Here is a 10376-nt window from a genome sequence, read left to right as displayed (position 1 = left end):
ACTTGGCTCCCCTCACAGCAGTGAAGCTCAGGAGCAACCACAGAGGAGGGAACAAAGGGAAAACTCAGCCTGGGGCTATTTCACACAGCAGCCTTTGTCTGGTGAGAGAGAAAAGCAATGCAAGCTCTGCCTCAGCCCCTTCTCCCAGAGCTTCAGGAGCCCTCTGGACCTATGCCCCACCTCATCAAGTGCTTCTGAAGGACAGAGGATGGGGGAGAAGACGACATACCAATGCATAGGCTAGCAAGTGGCAGAACACACTCCAATGTAACATTTTTGGTGGCCCCCTCAGATACACTGGTAAATACACAAGTATGCGCTCAGTTTGTCAGGCCTGCAGTGCAGCTTTGTAACTGATCTATCTCTCATCTGGTCTGCTCCCCTCAGGTCTTATTCAGGCCACAGATATAGCTCCAGACCCATCAGGTCTATGACAGTTTACTAGTGAAAGATCAACCAGAAAGAGAGACAGGGAAGAGCCCATCACCAGCCTGGCTGCTGTGTAAAGCCAAGGAAGCCAGAACACGTTTGGGACCTTGAGGTCTTGTAGTAGTCCCTGTAAGAAGTAATATACAGTGAGATAGTGCTGTCTTCTAACCCAGACAAGATGTATTTCTCTCCCCACAGTGCTGCTGCAAACTGCAGAGCCCCAGTGTTGGTATGTCTGTGAAAGGGTTGTCAAGGGGCAGTGAGGACCAGCAATAGCTTTCAGTGGTGGCATCTTTGGTGTGGGAGCAATCCTTGAATTTTGGAGCCCATCTCCAGCAAAAATGAGAGGCAGAGAGTTTGCACACAGAAAACTTCCCTGTTTTCCTCAGCAAACTGAGGCTTTGCTCAGGCTCAGTCCTTCTGAAGAAGGACTGAAATCTGATATCAAAAGATGTGAAGCCTGTTAGGAAAGCTTGGAACTGTTTGCTTCACCTCCTCCAATGTGCAGTAGAAGGATGAGAAAGAGAAGTACTTTTTATAGGCTACTTTTTTCATTAAAAAAAAAAAAGTAGCGAAGCATAGGTACATGCATATGAAGGGAAACCTGAGGGTTTGTTGTCTCACTGGAGCATGTGACTGCTCTGTTTCCAGGGTACAAGGCTCAGCAAATTGGCTTCAAGCCCTCCCATGGATGAACATTATGAGACCTCTCCAGGCAAAGAAACCTTCCTAAGAAGGGATATGTTGCTCAAAAAATGAGTCAATGTGATCACAAGAGGAAGTCCTGTACAAACACAGAAAACAATACATCACCTCTTTTAAGCTGCCTACTTCCAACAGTCAACAGCATGTCCATTTTAAGTAGACAGCAAAGGACACAAACAATTTGGAAATTTCTGTTGAAATTGGTAGAAAACTTGCAAGGATTTCTTAGAATGAAGGCGAACTGTGCAGAAAATGAAAAGAAAGCCCTCTTTCACCAAAAGGGAATCCAGCTGGAAAATAACAACATCCTTGTGATTTAGAAAGTAAAGGAAAACCTGCATCTGGGCTTCTCATATCACCTCTTGACTTATTTTAGAAGCATCCAACAGTGTGGCTGTGAAGCTCCCAAGACAATTTTTTTTTTCTTTAGTGTACATTAGTTTCTGCTTACGAGACTTATCCAGCCTTTGGAGGTTCAGGTGTACCCATTTTATAACAGCCCCAAACAGACATCAGAAACATTCTGTTCACAAGTCTTTACTGTTTTATTCTATTGTAGAAGGTGTTGCCTTGAAGCTTTAGATGTGTAATCTGGAGCCCTAACAAAAAGAATGAAAAGCATTACCAGTAGAGACATAAAATACCAACCTCTATTTTCCAGCTGTGCTCATATGACCAAAATATTCGGTTCTAATAAACAAGTTAGTGGTGTGTAAATCTTCTTACAAGGCACTGAAGGTGAAAAAAAAAGTAATTTAGTTGGGCTCATACAGCTGAACAACAGCTATGTTATAGCGACATTATAATTTCCCCAAAGCATTATGGGATAACATGAAATCATTCTTCTGCAAGAGAAGGATAAATAATACTTCCATTAAAATATCTTCTCCTGTATTGGGCAGGTCAAACCAGTTAATAGTGTTAATGATCCAGATGCAGGAAAAGGTGGCAGTTTAAGAACACTGCAAAGAACAGGTGTCCAACCCAGAGTCTTCTATTTTTGTTTTTTTCACATCAGTTTCTTTTTTGCCTTTTAAGGTGAGAGCCCTGCAGCTTGGCTCCCACTGTGTTTCAATGCAGCCTTATCATATGCAAAGTCAAAGTCAGTAGCGAGAGGAAGAGAGAATGAGAAAGCTGGTGAGCGCTGCCGGTATCTGCACGAGCATGACTAGACCATCCGTGGCCCTGGGGCTGGGGTTCAACTGTGATGTAGCCGTTAATGATGCGGATCTGGGGAGGAGGGTCGGTAGCACTGCAAGGCAAGAGAAGAACGTCAGTCCAGACCCAGCCCAGAACAGCCGAATGCCCACAGAGCAGTTGGTGGTCAGCCTCTGTGCCCCACTGTCAGTCTTCTGGGCTTCTGGGAATGGTCTTTTGTAGTGGTTCCATGCTCACCAAAGGACTGTGTCTCCTAATGGCAGAGCGCTGCCTTGTCCTTTCTTTACAGGTGCGGGCACCTCCCATACCACCCCACGTGGATGGGAGCACTGCCCAGCTGAGCTGTGAAGAAGTCTTGAGGGGGAACAGGGAGGAGAATGAGGGTGGAGACAGCACTGAAGCACCTGTCCTGTACTCAGGTCTACCCAGCCAGCCTGCCTACTGCTCCTATGCAGTCAGTCAGGTGGGTAAGATGACCGTATTCCTAGCACCCTCCAGCCAGCCTTTCAGCTCAGCAGAAAATACCTAAGAAGAACAAAGGAAGTTTTGTTGCAGAGGAGTGTCACTGCAGTAACACTTGTTGAGCACAGCAGGAGTTAGGCATCTGCTTTCAGCTGAATCCATTTTCCCCAGCCATGCTTCTGTACGTGCATCTTAGCATGGGCCAAACTTGTGCCTATACTGTATGTTCCTTTCCCCAGGTCAGGAATTACAAAGGGCTTACATGACATACTTTAAGGAGAGAAAGAGCCACTACCAGAAACGCATCCTCAAGTCACTGGGAAAAGATCACCACTTGCCAGAGTATGTTCCAGTGGCAGTGAGGACTCTCAGATGCTGATGAACAAGACCTGAGTCAAAGCCTACATGATGCTGAACTCCCATTATGGCAACACATGGTGGAGGAAAGAAATTTGTATGCTCCAGGCAGCTAACACCAACTGTGCCGAACTGGAGGAGCTCCCACAGCACAGCAGGTCAAGAGTCCGAAGGGTCAGATACTACACAGGTGTTGTTCTCTTCAGCAATGGACTGAAAGCCACGTTTGACCCCACAGCTGTAAGGCTAACATATACCCCAGAGCCTCATGGTGCTGTGTGGAACCAGAAGACAAATTTGGACAAAATTAAAACCAAGTCTACATGCCAAATACAAAAGGAATGCAATTTCTCCTGCACCCACTCCCCAGCTGCTGTGCACCATTCTCGCCTTATTTTGGCCAGCTACATTAAGCAAAATCACTCTGGGAAACTGAACATAATTAGTAACCTTTTTAAAAACACCCTTTCATACCCAAAGGCCCCCATAGAAGATTTGAACAATAACTGGAGAGAAGCCAACTTGTAGCACATCACAGCAATACAGCTGACAGCTGATGCATACAGGAGCATGAACCAAACCAATTCTGCCAAGCCCACTACAAGACTTTATTAAATCACTTCAGCTGCACCTTTCACATTTCTAGGCTCACAGGAGGAAAGCTGCAAATGGCCCACGCATAAGAAACCTGACAGCTTTACCTGTGCCTGGGCATGCCGGTGAATGCTTATAGCACAGGCTGAGACTCCCACTGAGATGTGCGCTGCACACGTGTGAGCTTGAGCCCAGCGGGGCTGGATTTCCGCGGGGACACATCGGGGCTGAGCCACGAGGTGGGGCTGTCAGCTCGGCCCATGCCTGTCCAGGCAGCCTGCAGCGGCACAGACCGCTTGCACACGTGGGTGTTGGGGCAGAGAAAGTGGTGATTCCCCCTGCTTTAGAAAGGCTAAAACCAGAGCACGGGTGGGGTCTGTGCCTGAATGACAGCTGTCTCTCTGACACTCGCGGCTTTCCCTCTGCAGTAAGGGTGCAGCAATAAGCATCACTTGTTTTGCCCAATACTCTCATGCTCCATCTCCAGACGTCCAAGCTGTCTGCTTGGATGCTCACCCCCTAAAAAGAATTTGTTTCTAGCACCTGGCTAAGTTTCTAGCCTAGAGGATACTTAATAAGTAGGGGAAGAAAGGAAAAATTACAAAAGAAAAAGGAAAGAAGGCATTTGCTGCTCCCATATTTATGCAGTAGTTTCCTAAGCTGTCATTATTAGCTTTGCTTTTACCTCACTGTTGCCTTGCAGTACGCCCAGTCAAGTATATTGCCCTAATGCACCTCCAGTTTAGTCACAGTAGCACATCTTCCCATCTTCCCTCTTTTTCTGAAGTCACTGATGCTGCAAGTACATGTGTATCTCACATCAGGGTGCCCATTGACTCTCCTGAGCTTCGCGGCAACAACTGCGTGTGAAGAACTAAACATGTCAGTGTGCAGGCAGGGTGGGAGCTTGATATCACAAAGACTCCAAATCATTCCTTAGCATTTCAACTAAGCAGACTGTCAACAGAAGCTTCAAAAACCCATTCCTAAACAGCTGGTATCAACTACCTTAAGAGAACGTAAATGATGCACTAAAATACAAAATTGAATGTGTTTAATATAGGACTTGTAGTAGTGAATTTTGGACTGTGTGCAGGTCTGTCAGTGGGCATACAAACCTCCATGTGCATTTGTCTCCCTTCCTCTCCAAACTACTCACATTTAGGTTGGAAGGAAGAACAGAGAGACAGCACAAAACTGATCTAGAAAAGAGGAAAAGACTCTGGTCTAAAAAGTCTAACAATGGCTGAATGCTTGGAACAGAACAGCTGCTGCACCGGCTTGCAGCCAGCTGAGCAATATATTACTCAAAGCAGTAGTACAGCTGGGACGCAGGTTGTGGAGTCTCCTTCCCTGGAGACATTCAAGCCCCGCCTGGATGTGGTCCTGTGCCCCCTGCTCTAGGTGTGCCTGCTCAAGCAGGGGGGGTTGGACAAGATGATCTCCAGAGGTCCCTCCCAACCCCTACCATACTGTGATTCTGTGATATGATAGGACAGGCACAGGAGAACCTGATATACTCAGTTCCTTGGGGAGCAGGAAGAAATATTCTTCAGAGAAAAAAAAAAAAGAATGTAGAGGCTTCACTTCAAGAACTGCTAGCCCTTCTCTATCATTCTGACCTGTCTGGTTATTTATAGTACCATAAAAATAAAATCCTTTCAACCTAAGTATGGCAGAGATACAAACAGAGACACAAACTCCAAAAGAGAGCAGACTCTTATTATCTAACAGGAGGGGAACATTAAGGTACACATTCAGCACAGGCCCAGGTATAGCTAGTGAGGGAGAAGCTGGCTGGTTTTGCAGGCTGCTGTAGTGTTTGTAGGTGAGTAAGCTCTTCTGGGTGAAAACTAGGGGATGTGTGTGAACCCTTGTCCCACAACACACTCCATTTTTTATATTAACTCCATCATCCATTAGGTTGTCACTCCCCTTCCCAATTCCAGTAATGCCATGGGGCTCACATGCTTTTTAAGACTGGATGAATACAGAGACTGGAAGTATTACATAAATACTGCAAATGCAAAGAGCATGTGCCAGATATGACAGTTTCCACATATGCAGCAGATCTTGGATAAAGGTCCAATGCCTTGATTTGTACCATCTACCACCAGACCCAGCCTTCTGTGATAAAGAGGACTACCATATGCTCACAGCCTCTCAAGCCCAAATGCAAAATGGTCTAGACAAGGCTTCCACTTGTATTATGTCTAATTTTCCACACACCTACCCGTGCGGAAGAAGCTATTTTGTCACTACAAGCACAAGCACCCTTGAGTAAATATCTCAGCAAGAATCACAGTGAGTAAGAAGGTCAGATCCTGCCCTCAGCATGTATCTAGCCCCTGCAGAAGTCTGGCATACTGGATTAATCAGTCTAAGTTAAAGACTGGTTTACATGACAAACCCTCCTCCCTACCCAGCTGTTAGGTACCTTCCTTCAAGGCGAACCCAGAGGTCATTAAACTGTCGCAGTCTTTGCTTCTTCTGCTGCTTCTTCTTCTTCTTCTTTTTATACTTCCTCTCTACCTTCTCCAGCACATCGATGCCATCAGGGAGCAACAGGTAAGGCAGGAGCTCTTCTTCCTCCTCCTTCCGGGGGTGCAATGGCAGTGGGAGTTCCTGGGATGCAACATAGGGGCTGTGTGCTGGTGATGACGATGAAAAAGCTAACAAGGTTTTGGGGGGGTTTCTGCTGGAAGAAGGAGGGAACACAGATAATATTTGAAAGGGCTTTGAGGCAGAATTCTGGTACAGATAGCAGGCATATTTAACACAGTTATTTCTCCCTGACATGTTGGCTGGGTGCTTATTTCTCTGCCTTATATTCCTGCCCTCTCTTCCTTAAGTCAATATTCTGATTGAAATAGTTCTCTTTCACAAAAAAAGCTTTGGAAAAAGAGATAATCTGGAACTGAGGAAAGAATGCAGTCTGGCTCAGGGGGGAATAACTTTGTGTATCTAGAAAGTGGCAAAAAAGGAATCACCCTCAAAGTCAGAGGAGGTCAAACCACACTCCTCTAGTCTGATGTACTGCAGAACTCAGAACAGATCATTCCTTTAGGGCGATTCCCGCCCAGAGCCAACTAACTTGGGGGGATGGGGGAAGGGGCAGGGACAGGACGACTAAGGCACACTGGCTAAAGGAGCCAGTCCTAGATCAACAACTCTCACTGGTGGAGAAGTTAAGTAATAAGCTAGTCACTCAGTAGTGACTGTGGTCACAGCTGCAGAAATATATATTGCAAATTATCATTTAAGGGAATGGCTCCATATACCATTAAGCAATCCTTTGGGCCATCTAGTCTGCAGCAACTGGAAGCAGAGTAGCTGTTGCAGTGCCAAGTTCGCCATCATCTCATTTTCTCTTTCATTAAGCCAGGTGGTACAGAGCAGTGAGTACATAGCCTTTATAAAACATCAGGTCAGGCGACATGTTTGACACATAAGAGATCCGAGCTCAACTCACCATCGTGGCATTGACTTCTAGTGTAAGCATTTACTGTCTCCATGCTGATCTGCAAAAGGAGGTAATGCTGTCCTGCACTCAGATAAGCAGACCAAGGAGCATGAAACGGCGATTTTAAAGGGTTCTATCAGACAAGTATGAAGGTACACATGAAGGGGAGGAGGCTGAGCAATCACAGCTCTCCCACAATGCAGAAGTGAGCTTTGCACAGATTTATAGCAAGTAATGAGGGAGCAGGAGTCAGGCCTTCAGCTTTCAGGCCGCACAGGTCTTCTATTGGGCTGGCAGTATTATCTGGAATTTCAAAGCAGCTCCAGTAAGTGAGATACTGCAGTGAGACTATGGGCATGCACACATTCTCTCACAAGGCAAATCTTGGAAGCCCAAAGAACAACTCAAGTTGAGCCCCCAGAATAAGCTCTAAGGCCTATGCATACTTGCACTTCATGCAAAGGTGGTATGTTGAAGAAACAATCAGCACCACTCTGACTACTCAAGCTCTGTTTCATTACACTTAGAGCAAGCAACATCTCATCTGTACTCCAAGGCAGGCAGTCTGCAGTCTCCTATTCACTCATGGCTTTGCTGGCCCACACTTCTTGTTGGTTGGAATAAAGTGATTCCCCCTCTTTACTTGTTCATGAGCATCCTGGACAAATTCACAAACTCAATCCACCCTGTGGATACAGAGGACAACACAAATATCTTACTGATCTTTATGGCTACTTCATAAAGAGAAGAGATCCAGCAGTATTCTGCAACAAGACAAAATTGGAGACTGGCTTGGGCTGAAATTCAGAAAGGTAACAGAAGACCACAAGCCGCTGTGTGGAAACCTGGCTTCAGTCAATGAAACCTTCCCACAACTATAGCATGTTTCCTTTCTGCCTTGCAATGGCATCAAAAGGAAGAGGTCCTGAAGGCGACGTATTTCAGCATGGCTGCAGTTTTCAAGCTAGCCCATCACTGTGGGCACATTTCTTTGATGGAGAATAAAGAGGGTTCATCCCAGAGAAGGAGAAATAAAGTTGTGGACTGGAACATGAGGGAGAGAGTAGACAGAAAATAAAGAGAATTTGGTCTTATTTCCTGCAAGGAAAATAACTGACTGATCACATGGTGAGCTTTATGTGACAGAGACTGGCGCAGAATGGTTCTTGGGCTATCGATCTCTTTCAAAATCCTTTTGATTGTCACACTCTCACATTATCACCTCTGAAGTGTCACGACCCTCGGCTCTACTCCAAAACATCTTCACATCACCCACTCTTTAGAATCATAGAATCATTAAGGTTTGGAAGGGAAACAATTGCAGGCTTGCATATTCTTATTCTAGGACTGCTTGGTTAATATCCCCTACTGTATCCGACAGTAGAACAGCCGTTTGAATACTCAGTCTCAGTTCAACCGCTTGCCAGTTTTTTCTCCTCTCTGTTTTGTCCTGTGAAATAGGATACTGGTACTGACTGGACTGTGTGCAGTGCCGCTATCTAAGACAATAGCTGAATATGGTTCTGTATTTACATGGGCTGGACTGGGTTTTTTTGACACAGACTGCCCTGGTATTTGCTCCTATAACAAGCACAGTATAGCAATCAAATGAAACCCTCCATCACCTTTCCCCCATGACTCGTGACATACTTTTGCCACAGGTCTTCCCCTCATCACAAATACTCTTCTTCGGAACTCATGTTTTTTTTCAAACTCATTTCATATTTTAAGTCTGTTTCCAAGTCATCCAGATATACTAACATCTTTTCTCAAAGAAACCACAGAAGTGCCATCTTCTTTAGCTTCTTCACTCAGCTTTAAGATCAAGAATCCAGGAAAGATGTTCTGTCCAGTAGTCCTAACGAAAGGTCCCAAAGCCAAACTGAGGGCTTTCAAAGGCACAAGAGTCACTGGCTGGACAATGAACTCCCATGATGTGGTCAGAGAACAGGATGCCCAGCTACCCTGAGTATAATTGATACCTACCTTCCTGATGGGTGAAGATACAGTCCTGCTTTCCACAGTTGTCTGCCCTTGATTTCCTTACAGGTACACCTTTACAGAGCAATATCAGATTTTGTTTATTCTCAAGTACATATTAAGCTCTCTTTCTTTTGCTTTACAAATCTGCTATGGCTGTTTTTAGGATTACCTAAACTAAGAATGTTTGGGCAGGGGGAAGGGAAACTAACTCAAAAATATCAGTGCAGGCAGGTTTTATTATCCCTGCAAACACTGATACACTGGATTGACTAGCATGGCTGAAAGTGTTGCAGTATCGCTGTCTTGTGCTTAAGCACAGGAGGCTTCTCCATGTCAGACTAACTGCCCATTGGTGGCAAGGGGTAGCATTCATGTACTCATCGGGATAAGTCTTGGCTCTGTTTGTTTCACTCCAAGTACAGTTAATGATGTATGTCCATGTCAAGAATCATAGCAAAGCCATGACCAGCCAGAGTTTGAATCTCATGGTCTGAAAAAGGCAGCAAAAGTGGTGCAAACGTGAATCAAAGAATCATTAAGGTTGGAAAAGACCTCTAGGATCATCAAGTCCAAACGCCAACCCAACAGTACCATGCCTCCTAAACCATGTTCTGAAGTGCCACACCTACACATCTTTTAAATACCTCCAAGGATAGCGACTCCGCCACCTCTCTGGGCAGCCTGTTCCAATGCCTGACCACTCTTTCAGTAAAAAGATTTTTCCTAATATCCAACCTAAACTTCCCCGGGTACAGCTTGAGGCCATTTCCTCTCATCCTGTAGCTTGTTACTAGGGAGAAGAGACCAGCCCCCGCCTCACTACAACCTCCTTTCTGGTAGTTGTAGAGAGCAATAAGGTCTCCCCTCAGCCTCCTCTCTCCAGGATAAACAACCCCAATTCCCTCAACCTCTCCTCAGAAGACTTATCTCCAGACCCTTCACCACCTTCGTTGCCCTTCTTTGGACATGCTCCAGCACCTCAATGACCTTCTTGTACTGAGTGGTCCAAAACTGAACACAATATTCAAGGTGTGGCCTCATCAGTGCCAAGTACAGGGGCACAATCACTCCCCTGCTCCTGCTGGCCACACTATTCCTGATACAAGCAAGGATGCTGTTGGCCTTCTTGGCCGCCTGGGCATGCTGCTGGCTCATGTTCAGGCGGCTGTCAACCAACACCCCCAGTTCCTTTTTGGCCAGGCAGATCTCCAGCCACTCCTCCCCC

At 45.7% G+C, this 10376-nt stretch overlaps 1 protein-coding gene across 1 annotated transcript in view; it reads right to left on the bottom strand.

The window, feature by feature from the left end:
* Positions 1 to 1607: 1607 nt before the first annotated feature.
* TRABD2A (TraB domain containing 2A) overlaps positions 1608 to 10376 on the bottom strand; it is an 84323-nt gene continuing 75554 nt past the window's right edge. The window contains exons 6-7 of the mRNA XM_064438101.1: positions 6143 to 6403; positions 1608 to 2386 (exon numbers count right to left, since the gene is read on the bottom strand). Coding sequence (XP_064294171.1) covers positions 2206 to 2386; positions 6143 to 6403 — 442 coding nt within the window. The 3' untranslated portion in view covers positions 1608 to 2205. The remainder of the gene's footprint in view (positions 2387 to 6142; positions 6404 to 10376) is intronic.

Source organism: Phalacrocorax carbo, chromosome Z, assembly GCF_963921805.1.
Source record: "Phalacrocorax carbo chromosome Z, bPhaCar2.1, whole genome shotgun sequence".
NCBI lineage: Eukaryota > Metazoa > Chordata > Aves > Suliformes > Phalacrocoracidae > Phalacrocorax > Phalacrocorax carbo.
This window is presented reverse-complemented; position numbering and strand designations above follow the sequence as displayed.